General features: G+C 38.1%; 1 protein-coding gene across 1 annotated transcript; it reads right to left on the bottom strand.

Moving 5' to 3' along the window:
• Window positions 1-5,059: 5,059 nt before the first annotated feature.
• LOC131318426 (aspartic proteinase 36-like) lies at window positions 5,060-11,639 on the bottom strand. Its single transcript, XM_058348163.1, has 10 exons — window positions 11,109-11,639; window positions 10,066-10,195; window positions 9,706-9,956; window positions 8,887-9,114; window positions 7,698-7,860; window positions 6,953-7,026; window positions 6,750-6,846; window positions 6,569-6,635; window positions 5,808-5,879; window positions 5,060-5,734 (listed from the first exon to the last, which is right to left on the bottom strand). The coding sequence occupies exons 1-10, from the start codon at window positions 11,345-11,347 to the stop codon at window positions 5,571-5,573; spliced, it is 1,485 nt and encodes a 494-aa protein (XP_058204146.1). The 5' UTR covers window positions 11,348-11,639; the 3' UTR covers window positions 5,060-5,570.
• Window positions 11,640-15,021: the final 3,382 nt, after the last annotated feature.

The raw sequence follows: 15,021 nt of genomic DNA, 5'->3' as shown, positions 1-15,021 counted from the left end.
GTCTCGGCTCAAAATATATAGGTTCGGCTCGGCTCGAACATGACAATATATAGGTTCGTGAACAGGTTTGTCTCTGCTCGAAATATATAGGTTCGGCTCGGCTCGGCTCGAACATGCCAATATTCGGTTCGACTCGGCTCATTTAGCCAATTTTTCAATATTAAGGCTAAAAAGTTGATGAATTCGAGCCGAGCCGGCTCGTTTATTCCAGACCGAATACTAACGAGCCGAGCTCAAGCTTTGTACATGCTTGTCGAGCCGAGCTCAAGCCAGACGAATTCTAATCGAGCCGAGCTCAAACATTCCAATATTCGATTCGGCTCAGCTAGTTTACACCCCTATTTGCATGTGCTTGCATAGTGGTGGATGGTGGTGTAAGGGAGGTGATGCTCAAAAGGGGATAACTTGGGAGTTTGACTCATATCGTGCGATCAGTGGAGCTCAAATGCAAGTGGGTTGCAATTAGGAGAAAAGGGACATCAATAGAGGATGAAAGAGTGTGATGAGAAAAGAAGAAGAAGAAAGGGTTGAGAGAGAGTAGAAACTGTTTCGTGGAGGGTAACTGGGTTTATGATGGAGAAATGTTTGGTAGGAGGCAAGGCCAAGGTTGGTTTGAGTTTGAAGAATGAACAAAAAGGATGAGGGTGTTACAATCACAAAATTTGATATACCATGTCAATAATAGAAGGGGCTGAATGTCACAAAGTGATACTTCGAGGGATTGACCCATTGGGTTTTAATCTTTAGGGTGGTTAAGCGAAAACAGGTTGTAGATGAGGGGAAATTAACGTAATTTAACGCTCCTATTTTGCTATACTAGTTGGTGAATTTCCTTTTGAAGAGAAGCGCGTTTTAAATGGAGGAGAGAGAGAAGGAAATTATTGCCAAGTTTGGAGAGAGAATGGACAGGTAATTGAAAAATCATTTTCACATTCCATATGTATGCAAAAAATAATTCGTTCTTTAATTTTTTTTGGCATTTAATTATCATACAAAACTAGAAAATTCTTTTCCTTTTATTAATTCATACGGGAAATTCAAGAAGTAAATATTTTAATTAACTTTTCATAAGTGCACATTAAAAACTTGGTATGAAATTTAATCCGAATATTTTTGGAGATAGCATTAATTATAGCGAATCAGCAACAACTAATATTATTTATGGAGATAAAAGGGAGAGGGGGTTTTGTTTTGTTTGTACGCAGCTAAATGTTCTAGAACGAGAGACGGAATATATTGAACATTTTTTTCGTGCACAGACATGGCGTGTAACTACCAATTGTGACTCATAATTTCCAATTTCCGACCCGGTTATTATCAGAAAAATGGATTCGGTTTCACCTTTTCCTTTTTCTTTTTTGGTTGGTCCCACGAGAAATTATATATTAAGGTTAATTTTGATTCCTACCCAACCAGTTGAAAGTTTAATTACCATAATAACCAAAAATCATTCGGAATCCAAGATTACCTTCTAAGAACAAATCGACTACTTGGGGCCCTTATTCGGGTAAAATAGCCAAGGTAAATGGGGAAGAGGGCAAAACAAGAGCTATTTTAGAGCAAAGCAGAAAGCAAAGCGAGAGCTAGCCGGGGAAGATATCTGTAGTTATCTTTTTTTTTTTCTGATCCACGACCTTTAGAATATCATGTAAAAAATGTGACCAAGTAAAAGTACATGAACCTCTATAGCTACTATTTTTTTGCTTAAATATTCCTTAAAAAGACATAACACGTTAGTGTCATCCGATGGGCAAATCATGAATAATGAAAGGACTGGTAAGGAGGAGAGATTATTATCTACGAATGCGAGTTCATTGATCTAAGTCCAATACATGTGATAATAGACCGCTATGCATACGTGTTTTTATAGCTAGGGCATGTTTGGTTGACCCAATTCAAAAATCGGGTTGGGCTACTTATCTTAATGAAAAAACAAGTTTGATGTTTAGTTAAAATCCTTACCCGTCCTAAATATGTATTGGATATACGAGATATATGCAGAATACCCGCGAGGTGCGATATATGCCTTTACTGTCAGTCTCGCGGATCCTAAGGAATTTCGGACCAGCCAAGTTATTTTTGCATCAATGCGATATCAATTTGTTTTTGGTAACACAGAGTGTTCTCGGGCCAGCGGGCGCGCACTACGGGACTAAATTTCTACGGCCCCCACCAGCCTTTGCTAACCCAAAGAATTTTTACACATGGGTGGCCCCAAGAGTTTTTTCGGAGTGCAGGAGAGTCGAACCTGAAACCTCAGGATGATAAGCCCGTCCGTCCTGGCCAATCACCAACTGCACTATCCCTCGACGTTGAGATAGCAATTTATAGAAAGAAAGAGAAAAGAAAGGGCCGGGTTGGTTGTGGGTTGTTGGTTAAAATTATTATTTCCAGGTGGCTTTGATGGCAAAACATGATTTGTGTGTGATTTAACTGTTTACAAAAACGTCCCTTAAACCGGGGAAAGGGAAAAAGAACTACAACAATCTTAATCGGGATAACATAACCGCAAGGGATTGGCTCAGGCTTGCGACCTAAGAGTTTGCTAGCTCCATTTTAAAGTCTTACGTTTGAAACCTCTCAGACGTTATCAACTCTTTTGAGGCCATCATAGAGTACTTTTGCTCTGCCTTTAATTATTGGGACCCCTGCAGATGGGCGATGTGATTGGTCCCCAAAATTAGTTGAATTGTGCATAAGCGGGCACAGATGCCTAAATTATAAATAAAAAAAACAATCTTAGTTGGGGGCGTCCACCTGAGAGAGAGAGAGAGAGAGAGAGAGAGATGTCCTATGAGTATTATGCAAGAAAATGGGACATGTTTGTTTGATCTTGAAAAAAGGGGACACAAGACTACTTCAAAGATGAGTTGAGAATGGCTTTTCAACAGCCAGAACTCAACTTTGAGGGACCCTTTAATCCATGCACACTTGACTTCACTCCACCAGGACCACCACCTTTTTGTCCACCCAGCTGCTTTTCGTTCAACGAATTTTTCTATTATATATTTTAGTACAAATTAATCAAGAATACCCTTTTAATATTTCACAGCTCGGAAATAAAATTTACCCATGAAAATTTATAAGTACAATTGCCAAAAGTTTAAATGTTGTTAATATCGGATGCTTTCAACAAAAAGGATCATGATTTTTACGGACACCTATACATATTGGATTGAAATCGATGCTTTTTAAAAAAAAATTATTGAACGGTTCAGATCATCCATGCGGGACCCGACGTGAGCCACGCGTGCCCGTCAGTGTAGAATCGGTAGGCATATGGTCGATGGTGGTAGCAAAATCCTTTTTCAGTTTTCTTTAAATCGTCAGGATCAGGGCCAAGGTCTGACATGGAGCCGTAATATCTATGTACAGATCCAAGTGAGGAGGTGTACATAATTCAACATTTAAAATTTGATAAGTAATTTAGTAGGTTTGATAACCTCCACCAACCCGATAACATATTTATGCGATGTTCTTGCCAGCGGTGCTACTCCACCGGTCTATTTCATCGTTCAATATTCATCGCTCCATAGCTCACTGTCCAATGGCGGAGTCAGGATTTTTATCTCTGTGGGCTGTGGCCGACTTAGTAGACATATGATTTTTTATTGAAATGTATACTTATTATATCATAAAAATTTTGTTTTTCAATACATTATATTTTTACATTAAAATGATTCTAGCCTAATGCACCAATCATTTTTTTTATAGGCTACTTTAACTGTCATGTGCTTATTTTATATTTATGAAAAAAAATTGAGAAACGATAATGTAAAATAACTAATTTTTTTATCAAATCAAACCAAAATTATTAAGATTATAAGTAACTATATATGAATAATTATTAATATTATTCAAATTAGGTATATACAAAATAAAATTGTTAAAATTTGGGAGCTCGGAGGGCCGGGGGCGGGGGCCTCGCCCCCGGGCCCCAACATAGCTCCACCCCTGTCACTATGTCCGTCTCGGCAATCAATGCTCCAGACCGTCCATGGAGAGCGACGGGCGTAGACTTTCTGTTTTTGTAACGGAAAAAAGAAGAAGAAGCAATTATTAATGTATCCACGCGGATAAAATTTTAAAGCTGACGGACATACATCAAATGGTGTACCCATATGTTCTATTAACTATGCTACTATCACACACACTTACACACACAATCACACAAACTCTCGCACATCAAACATGGGGTCCACACACTGCACACACACTATGTATGTGGGCCCCATATTTAATGTGAGAGAAATTGTGTAATTGTCTGTGGAAGTGTGTGTTGCTAGAGAATTATTGATGTTTTATTGCAGTTCAAATGTTCAAATTTGTTCTTTCTACCTAGTCATGGCCGCAGACCATGTATCACATCAACTTGAATAAAGAAAAAAAATTGACTTATTGACTTATTTTTGTCTTTATTCAAAAAAAATTGAGTTTCGATCGTAATTTTTTTATGTTTTAGATTTCTCTCGTCATGACGAAGTAATAATCCTTAAAAAATTGACAAAAATTAATAAATGTGAAAAAATTTTGAATAAGAAAAAAAAAGGCTATTTGGATTATAAAGTCAAATGAGGCCTAAGTAGATTCAAAAGAATCTCATAAGAAGTGTAATCATGATATATCTCCATAAAAAAGGACAAAGTTACAATTCTTAAAAGTGTAGCAATTATGTCTCTATAGAAAGTTGAATTTACAAAATTGGACACCTAAAATCAAATATCTACTCATCCACGTCGAAAATCATCTCATAAAACATAAACACGGTTCATGCAACTTACACACGAGCTGACAAAAGGACGTACAAGCGGGGGCCCGGATCCTTGCACACACCCCAATTATCGCAATATTCTTACTACATTTAAGGGTTTGTTTCTGGATCCTTGCACACCCCCCAATTATCGCAATATTCTTACTACATTTAAGGGTTTGTTTGTAAAAATTATGAAGAAATGTCCCCTCAAAATTGTGTTGTTATTATATGGGGTGATATTTTGTTATTAATTTACGAATACATGTAATTCAATCCCCTGCATCAAGAATCTTGCGTCCGCCACTGTTTATACACAAGCCATACCTTCACTGTATAATTTTAGGAACAAACATCTCAAGATTTACGTGAATGCAACAAGCGAAATATTACATATTAGCCCCCAAACAAGTAGGGTAACTGAGAGAGAGAGAGAGAGAGAGAGAGAGAGAGAGAGAGAGAGAGAGAGCATATACGTCACAAAAATAAACAAGCTATGCAGAAACCTCTTCAAAATTTCTTGCTAAACGGAATACAACTACAGAAAATTCATTCACCAACCTCGAGGACAATGGAGTATGGAGGGAGTGCTCAAGAATGAAGATGGACCCGTATACGAGAGAAGAGTCGAATTTTTTTAGTCACGGAGAGTGAAGGGGTCCCAATCTCCAGTAACAGTAAAGACGTCAACAATAGATAAGCGGCGGGAATCAGGAAATTACCACGAGGCTGTGCTGATAGTCAAAAATAAAAACCGCAAAACTCATAAGGTATGAGGCAAAGAATAGGGCTTCAATAGCCGAGAGAATTGATGTTACAGTTAGAGGAAGCGAATGAAGAGTGATAGGTGTATTATTAGGAGAGTAATGCTAAGAGGTATCAACTTGAAGAGAGTGGTTTTTGATGATCTGCTCACACTCAGCTGCCCGGCATTGACGAATTCATCCTTGCCAAAAGTTATGGAGACATTTACAGAAGTTGAACCTGAATAAGAGAAAAATAAATGACGGTGTAGAAAAGAGCTCGGAGAAAAAGACAGGAGTTGTGACAGACTTACAATCGTAATCGGCCCATCCGAGCTGTTGACGAGCTATGTCATAAACAATGATTTTATCCTTCAGAACAAGATCTGCACAAAGAACAAAAGGATTTGGTTCAAAGGACCTAACAGGGGGGCAAAGCAATGAAACCTCTAAACGCTTGACAATATGCGAGCTTTGATTCTTGATGCTACATAAAATCAGTGATATTAAGATCACAATACGCACAGATGGACTATATGGGGATGTTTATATTTGCAACATTTGTTTTCTGGGAAAGGTGGAACCTATAATACGCACATTATGATATTAAGTTCACAATGTGCATATTTTACCAAGCTAAAGATGCTTATAAGTAAATTTCCTCAGTACCAAAAGAAAAGAAAAAAAAAAGATGCTTATAAGTTATTATGCCATCCCTATAACTACGTATATGGGGTCATAGATGTATAGTCACTAATCATACAAGAATTACTACAATACACACAAAATAGAAGAAAAGTAGATGGAGAAACCTATTGCATTACAATTAAAAAATGGAACTTTAAGAGAAGCAAAAGCAGAAGCACCCCCAATAAAATTCAACAGTATTTGAAGTCTCATTTAGATCAGGTTGTAGTATCAGTCTTACCTACTATGTGCACATTTTTGAGTGACTACAAATTTCAATGCAATGCTCACAATATACATGTTCAGGGTTGGAGAAGATGCATTATGATTACACAACTTTGCGAATATTTTGGCCCATTTGAAATAAATAATTAGGGTTCGAACCAACCTCCTAAAATAGAAACCCCTGGATCCTGAACTCTCTGAAAGCCAATGCACCACATAGGAGCACCATCCTGTTACATTAGATAGTCCATTTACAGGTTACGTAATGTGTAAAGCATGACCTATTCAAAGAAATACTCAGGAAAAGGGAGGAATTGAACTAGAGGAAAGGGTCGAGAACTCACAACAAAACCATCATGTACAAGGTAATCTACTGGTCTTAAAACCATGGATGCACCACCAGCAAAGTTTAAAGCAACTGGAGGAAATATCTCATTTATACTGTACACAAAACAAGAGTAGATAAAATTCAGGTATCGGAAAAATCAACCGTTTTTTCAACGCAAGTGTTCCAACTAAATATCAGCAAACTTCCTACAGCATGAACCTGGTGGGTACTCGATAACACTGGTTTCCTTTTGAAATGAAGGGTGTCGCAGATTGTGAAACAACAGCAGTTACCTGTACGGTCAATATAAGCAAATAAGCATCAGTCCAATGGGGCAGTGAAACTTTTAGCAATTCCTTACCATAGCTTGCCTGTGTTTCCAAACCATGACAAAAGTAAATTCTCGATCCAATCAATTGGGAAAATGTGTCCCAGTTTTCAGTAGTTTGTTCCCAAACAATACTAGCATTTCATCCAATGATATTTAAAGAGCATGAAGTCGATGAAACAGAATCCACAATAAGGAAGGATGATGTTTAGGCTTAGATTTAAAGAATTGTTATACCATCAATTTAGAAAAGTAAAACATCTGAACTGTTTATGTCCTCAGTAGTCAGGTAGACACTAACTAAAGTAGAGAGTAGAAATGACACTGGAACCCATGTTACTCAAGTACTCAACTTTGTTCAAGCCTAATATGAAAGGCCCTGCTCCTTTTTTGGTTTTATTTGGGATAAGTATATGATCTCAGATCTCTATGTTTTTGTTCACCTCACCGTTCCGCACAAGCGCTGATTTTTCTTCCTTCATTTTTCAGATCTGTACCTAAGCCATATAGTCATATACTAAAGGGGCATCTTAATGTTTGATGCAATTCACTGGCAGAAGCCACCATCTCCCCTTAACTTGTCTCTCTGTTAAACACGGAAATTTTGTAGGGAAGGAAACAATAAAATGAACTTACAGCACTGACAAAAGGATCAAAAGCTGCTTCCACCAGGTATGTCAAAGTTGTTCCAGAATCAACAATTGTTCCTCGGTTGGTAGATGTGGCAAACACTGCTGGATCAATAGGCAACAATTGCCCATTGACAGCAATGCTCTGCAGGTATAAATTATAATGAGGCCTGAAAGGTTGGACAGAAAATAATCAACACAAATAGCAAAATAAATATTTCCATCCTCCAAATTTCCACACCTTTGATAGACAGGGAAATACTCAGATATTGGACTTTACAAAATTGGAACATTGACTATATTGTTGAACAAAAAAGAAACCATACAAAAAGCATTAACTTGTTGAACTTGCGATCTAAGAACTAAATTGAAGTCCTCCGACAATCCTGGACAGAACCTACAATATCTACCGACATTTAACTTCTTTTTTTGGGACATGGAACCACGGCAAGGCACCAAGGCAGAGCCATGTTAGACCCATCCATGCACGGTAAACTTTATATACTTGCAACCATGCAAAGCCACAACTATCGGGTAAGTCAGAGTGTTGCTAGCGGGAGCTAAATACAATACCCCGGTGTATACGCTTTGGATCCAGTGAGAACCTGACCCTTAGCAATGACAAGCTAAATATCCATGCATTCATATTGTAACAAACTAAACATTCTTCTTTTATGTCAAGCGGTACGATAATTATTACATCCAAAGAGTTACATTCATGGGACATTGTATCAATCATGTGGGTTAGAAACAATCAAATCAAGCACAACACACAAAAAACCCAAGAATTAGCCGCATATGGAGAACAAATAAACTAACGACGACATATTCCTATCAGACCCTTTCAGAGAAATAGTGATCAATACTTGCCTTCCGCAATATTTGACTGTTTGACTACTCAGTAAAGACTGCACAAAAGTGGCCAACTAAGCTAAACATTCATGACACATACATGACAATGAGGTCGTCCAAATTGACAATTAACATGAGCAAATTGTATTAGTGCAATCAAACTGCATGGGATGGTTATCTGGATATGTAATAGACAGAAAAACATTAATTTAGGGAACCCTAAAGTCCTAATCAATGAAAACCCTAGTGCGCAGTATACTTGAACCTCCACTACCTCATGTAACCAAAATATCCCAAAAAAGAGCATAGAAGAAGATTTCAATGTTGAAACAATGAATACGTACTGTGATGGGACAAGGGGACTGTAGACGATACTTGAATCGAGAATTTCACCAAGAACTAGTATACCGCCACCACTGCCATCTCCTTTTAAGCAATGTGAGAATACCCTAGGAGTAACCCCATGTGATGAAAGCTGTGATATGACAGATAGATCGTGTTGACCAAACCCGAAAATCCCATCAATCGCCTTATCTATCTCAGTTAAGTCCCCGGACTGATAGGTGCTACACCTGTTACCATATTCCAAAACAGCTGTGCATAAACTTTTAAGTACCAGGCCACATAACAGGAAATCGAACATTGGAAATGGACTAAAGCAAGAACAACTGAACAAATTGAAGGCTTAAAGTTTCAAATGACATACACCATATCTTGCAGTTGCAGAGGTATTGCAGATATGAGAAACTATCTACAATAACTACTTACTACAATAGCCTCTCTTTAATACTTATCTTCTTAATTATCACTCAATTCTGCAAACCCTCTTTCTTTGCCCAATAAGGGTAGCAATGTGGTATAACCTAAGAGAACGAACACCACTAATTTGTGAAATAAAGTAGAAACTACTTGATGTCATTCAAATACAGGATTGGCTTCGTTATGTTTGGTTAGCCACTGCATTTTCCAGTTATTCTGCAAATTATGAACAATGTATAGATCTCATACTTATGGTAGCTACAACAATCATGTGTTCTACTGTTCTTCATGTGTTTAACCTAGAAAGGCTTCTCCTTCGACTCTCCAGACAATTTTCTACACCATCCAATGATCATTTTCAGGAGCAATTGATAACACCATCACTACAAGTCATATCAGCATACCCAAACACAACTGGAGCAGAAGAGTTTGCAACTAAAGAAGGCCCCATAACTGTGTCAAAAGACAGCATATCAGTTACATAATAACCAGATGTCCCGCTTCCATCTCCATACGTAAACGAGTAACTACACCGATCATTCTGGGTGGAACATTGAGCGGCCGCTGTTTGAACTACGGAGGCACATAGTTGGTCTGAACAAGAGATCAGAGATGCAGTTGATGAGCTGGCAGCATCAAAGGAATTGAGCTCAATCTGCAAACACAAAACAGTATAAGTAGTTGGACATATTTCTATATTACCCTCAATCTAACAACTCAATAGACTAAAGAAACAACAACATACGCAGAAAAGAAATACTCACACCAAGTCCACTTGAATGGGGGCAATCGCTGCAGGAATTGCAAGTAACCCACAATATGTCACTTCCAGTATCAATCTGCACATTGAATTCCCTTGGCGGTGAGCCTAATTTTACTTTCGTGAAGTAAAGCCTGAAGTAAAACACAAAACAAAAATGAAGAATATGAGTCAATCACTCTTTTAATTAGTATTAAAAAGCAAGACAAGCATGGATCAACAAAATTAAAGTTAACAGTGGAAAATTGATTAAAATAGACCAAAATACAGGAAAAGCCAGACCAGATAAATAAACAAGAATACAAGAGTTGAAGAATATAGTCAACTGAGTCACTGTCTTAAATTGATACCCACCAGGTTTTAGCCTGTTCCAAAAATATCACCATCGGAAACAAAGAACTAAAGACAATACAATTGTAACAATTTCCAAATTACCAAAAAACCACCAAGTTCTCAAACCCACGACCAAAAATGAAAATCAATCACAAAGAATACTCAAAAACCCAAAATTTATCCCTTCTACAAATCACTCAATAAAATAAAATCGTTTTATGCTACAACTTATTTTGATGTTCCTGATTCGTTCCATATTTGCAAGAGATTACGTGAAATACAGAATCGAGGTAAATCATATGAGCAATGCTACTGACACCGCATTTTTTAATCTATAGACACGTGTGGCAGGTTCCACACAAACACGTGCGGGAGTGGAACCACCACAATTGTGTCGGAGTAAAAAATGTGGTGTCGCTAGACTTTCCCAAATCATATCTTGGACAAGAACGGCTATAAATGAACTAACTGGACTAAAAGCCCATGTTTTCATGGACTTCTAAGCAGTACATATAACAGCTCTCATTTTTACATAAATATGCATTCACAACAGCAAGGTCATATACGGTGGGGGCTTAACGAATATGCAAAATATACAAAAGGAGAAGATTATAAATAAACTAATCCACACACCTAGCCTACACAAAATCAACAGAAAAATAAATCAAGAAAAATAGAGAGGCAATTTTAATTGGGGTTTTATTATAGTACTACCCGACTTTGTAGGGATCGGAAGTACCGACGACTGAGAAATCGACGACGCCGCCGACCAAGTTCTGCAAGACCCGCGAGTGCCTCGCGCGGTCCCGAGCCCTGAGCGCCTCCAGCTCCACCCTCTGGTTCAACGGAAAAGCCCTCTCCAGCGTCAAGACCCCGCCGCCGCACACCGCCGCCACCTGCACCGCCACCGCCGCCGCGAAGAACGCGGAGATCATGAATTCCGCCCGGGGCATCCCCGGCTCAGCCTCTCCGCCCCCCTAATTTTACACCCCACTCCCTCCCTCTCTCTCTCTCTCTCTATATATATATATATATATATATATATCTATGTCTGTATATATATACTGTGTGTATGGGCGTGGAGTATGGGCAATGTTAGAGAGAGGAGTAGTATAATAGAGGTGGGAGGTGAAGGTTGAGGGCCCTGCGCCTGCTTTTATGCATTACTTCTGGGGAGGGAAAAAAGGAGAGAGAGAGAGAGAGAGAGAGAGAGAGAGAGAGACGACTGAGAAAGCTGTCTGTATAGAGACAGGGCGAGAGAAGGGGAAGCTGATGATAATAACGGACAGAAACAAGTTTCTTTCAAATTTTGGGTTTTGATTAAAATAATTAATGAAAGATTACTAGTGCTTAAGATTGTAGGGGAGATTTGGGGCCCGCACGGTGGAAAGACGGGAAAGGCCTTAGTACTAGTCCGGATGAAACTAACGTACACACACGAGCTGTTTTCGTTAAACTAAAATGAGAGGGTGTTTTCGGTAGTGAATAAGTTTTGAACAAGAATTCATTGTAATCAAATTATTAGTTGTTTCTGGTAGTGAATAAGTTTTGAGAAATGTTAATTTCAGTAATGAATAAGCTGTAATGTCTATGTTAGTGAAAAAGTTGCTGAGAAAAAAGTTGTTATTGACAAGTTACGGAGTATTATTTAGTGTGAACAACAAGGTAAAATATCAAAACTTGTTGATTAATATGAACAAAATGGTAAAAAGACTTGTGTTTTTTCACAAAAAAAAATGAGTGAAAACACCACCTGAGTAGATAAATTATTTTACTTCGAATATAGACAAGTTGTTTCCACTTTTTTTAATAAATAAGTTTAGTGAAAATAAATATAGACAAGTTTAGTGAAATCAAATTGGCCTAAAGGCATAAAGTTGTAGGGAAATAATATAAAGGAAACAGACAAGTTGTTTCTACTAAACTAAAAGGAGTAGATAAGTTGCACTAAACTAGATAGACGAGTTTAGTGGAAATAAGTTTTCTAAAGACAATAAGTTATAGACAAACAACATTATTCGTGATGGAGGGCTTGAGTGGAGTGCGAAAATTAAGAGCGCGAACGCATTGCAATTTTGGAGGATTACATGTGACCAAGGAAGAAATGCTCTGTAGGAGGGTAGTTTTGGGATTATGGTGGAGGATTTAATAATTTATTAAAGTGGAAGATTTGTGTTTATCATGTTTTAAATTTCTTCTTGGGTGGAAAAGAGTGCGTAATCCACACGCTTGACCAGTTGCTGACGGGAAAGAAATAAAGAAAATTAATTGAGAACAAATATATGGGGAAGAAAGACTTTGGTTTTGGATTTGGCCAAGTCAAGCTTACAGGAAATTTCTATGTTCCTTTCTGGCGTCTGCGTTGTATGAATCGGTGTCCCACGTAATATGCTGACGTCGTGTTATGGTTCCATTCGTATTCAGTCGTGTGTGTAACTGAGGTGTGGCCCGAGGTTGAGTTGGCCGACCACTTAGCATCGTCTGCTCAACCTTAGGCACACCTTAAGCACACGTAGTTAAACATGAATGAAAATATGACACCACGCTAGCGCGTCACTCTTCCTTTTCTCCTCCTTTCATGAGGGCACTACCAAACAAGGAGGCAAAAGGGCACATGACAAAACTTCAAGATATCACTTTGGCTGTATATTCGTAGTTGTAATAGAAATTTCAATCACTATAATTCCTTGGGAAAATGACGGTCTAGAACGGATTTTTATAATTAATAGCCGTCAATGACATGTTGAGAATATTTGTTAATGTTGAAAATATCATTGGCGGGTATTAATTATCAAAACGCGTTATTGGCCGTCATTTTCTCTAATTTCTTTCCCTTCTTCATTTTTTCATAGATTAGGTGTTCAGACCAACTTACGCGCACGTCAACTAATTCTGAGGCTCAATCTCACTGCTTACTTATAGGGAGCCCAACTAAAGTCGAAGCAAAACTCTGTTCAAACTGGCTCCAAATAAATTGATAACACTTAAGAGGTTTCGAATCTGAGAATTTAGAAGTGATCAAACCTTTAAATTTCAAGACCTGACCATTAGGCGAACAACCATTGGGCTTTTCTTTCTGTTCTTCTTAGGCTGGTGTTTTCACATTTTATTTTTTAATATTTATTTACATTCTTTTTCTTTTATCATATACGGAGTATTGTTTATGTAATTTCCAACACTAATCTTTTATTTATAATGACACTGTTTTATTTATTTGTTCGGATGTATTGAATGGACAGTCACGATCACCGTTTTATTTATTTGTTCAGATTTATTAAATGGACGGTCACAATCACGACTGACACCTCAAGTCCAAAACATGGACCGGAGAGGATCCGGATCCTATTATAAATTCACAAACAAAAGCAAAAAAGGACTAGGAATATTAAAAAAAATTGAGAAAATTATTTACGTAATTAGGTTCTATCTTCCTTTATTGTTTAATGTTTATTGATGAGTCGTATTCCGACCTCTACCATGCCGACCTATTGAGAATCTTTTGTCGGCTATGTTGAACAACAGTTGCGGTTTCTAAACTTCGAAGTAGTGTTTTTTTTTTGGTTTGAAACCATGTTGGAGTTGTGTACAGAAATTATACCTGACATTCAGGGTAGATGATTGGGTTAAATGCAGTGGCGGCTCCAGAAAACTTTTGTTTTTTAGCTGAAAGCGAAAAGCTATGGTTCACCGAAGTGCATCATAGAAAAGTTACATATTTTTTGGGTTTATATTACGTCATTTTTTAGTTAGTTACACTGCCTGTTAACGCCTAATGCAAAGATGTAACTTAGAAGTATATGATGCTTATAGTTTTGGAAGATGATACACATATTTTTCAGAGTATATTACTCATTTATTTGGCTCATTAGTTGTTGATCATTTTTATGGTGTACGTTACGCGTTTTTTGGTCAATTATGTAATTTTCATGACCAATTTTTTTGGGGGGGATGTACAATAGGCTAATTATCCCATTAAATAATATTTAACCTCTACCAGTTCTATTAGCATTTAATTAGCAATAGTACAGAAACAACATTCTGGTACATGGACTTTAAGTTGGTGCGGTGTGGTGGGGTGCACAGTACCGTGCTGCACACCTTCGAGTCGTCGAATCGTGCATCTGACGGCTCGGATCTCATCTCGGCAACCAACGATCGAGAGCCGTTCATTGCCAAGATGAGATCCGAGCCGTCGGATGCACGATCCAACGGCTCAAAGGTGCACAACACGGTGCTGCGCACACCACTGCACAACACCGTCCCCAATTCCTGTTACATTAAGGTGGTGTTGTGAGAGTTGTTTGGTGTTTAACATGAGTTGGATAGGGTGTTCAATTAAGTGGGCTAAAATAAATACTATAGTTTTCTTGTGTATAATTAGTTTCTTTTAGGATATTGTTCATTTTGCGTACTCTTTTAACACCGGTGTAGAGCCAACCCTAACGGACTGTTTGGATGGGGGAGAAGGCCCCTGATTTGGGAGCTGCCCGGACTTGCAAATCCTTCCTCTCTTGTCTCCGGTCTTTGGCGGGAAAAAACGCAGGGCTTTATTGGGCAAGAAAATGCAAACAAGTGTTTGTTCTTCATGAGGTTGTATATTTGAAATTTCGAATTCCACGAGTGCCAA

The sequence above is a fragment of the Rhododendron vialii genome, chromosome 3a, assembly GCF_030253575.1.
Source record: "Rhododendron vialii isolate Sample 1 chromosome 3a, ASM3025357v1".
Taxonomy (NCBI): domain Eukaryota; kingdom Viridiplantae; phylum Streptophyta; class Magnoliopsida; order Ericales; family Ericaceae; genus Rhododendron; species Rhododendron vialii.
The sequence above is the reverse complement of the archived record's forward strand: the minus strand, read 5'-3'. Positions and strand labels throughout refer to the sequence as shown.

Excerpts from the sequence above, each read along its gene's own strand:
- LOC131318426 (XM_058348163.1), bottom strand. The coding sequence starts at position 11,347 with ATGCCCCGGGCGGAATTCATGATCTCCGCGTTCTTCGCGGCGGCGGTG. Across the intron at positions 9,957-10,065 it reads CCCATTCAAGTGGACTTGGT|ATTGAGCTCAATTCCTTTGA; the intron begins GTGAGTATTTCT and ends TTGTGTTTGCAG. Across the intron at positions 9,115-9,705 it reads TCTGCTCCAGTTGTGTTTGG|GTGTAGCACCTATCAGTCCG; the intron begins GTATGCTGATAT and ends ATATGGTAACAG.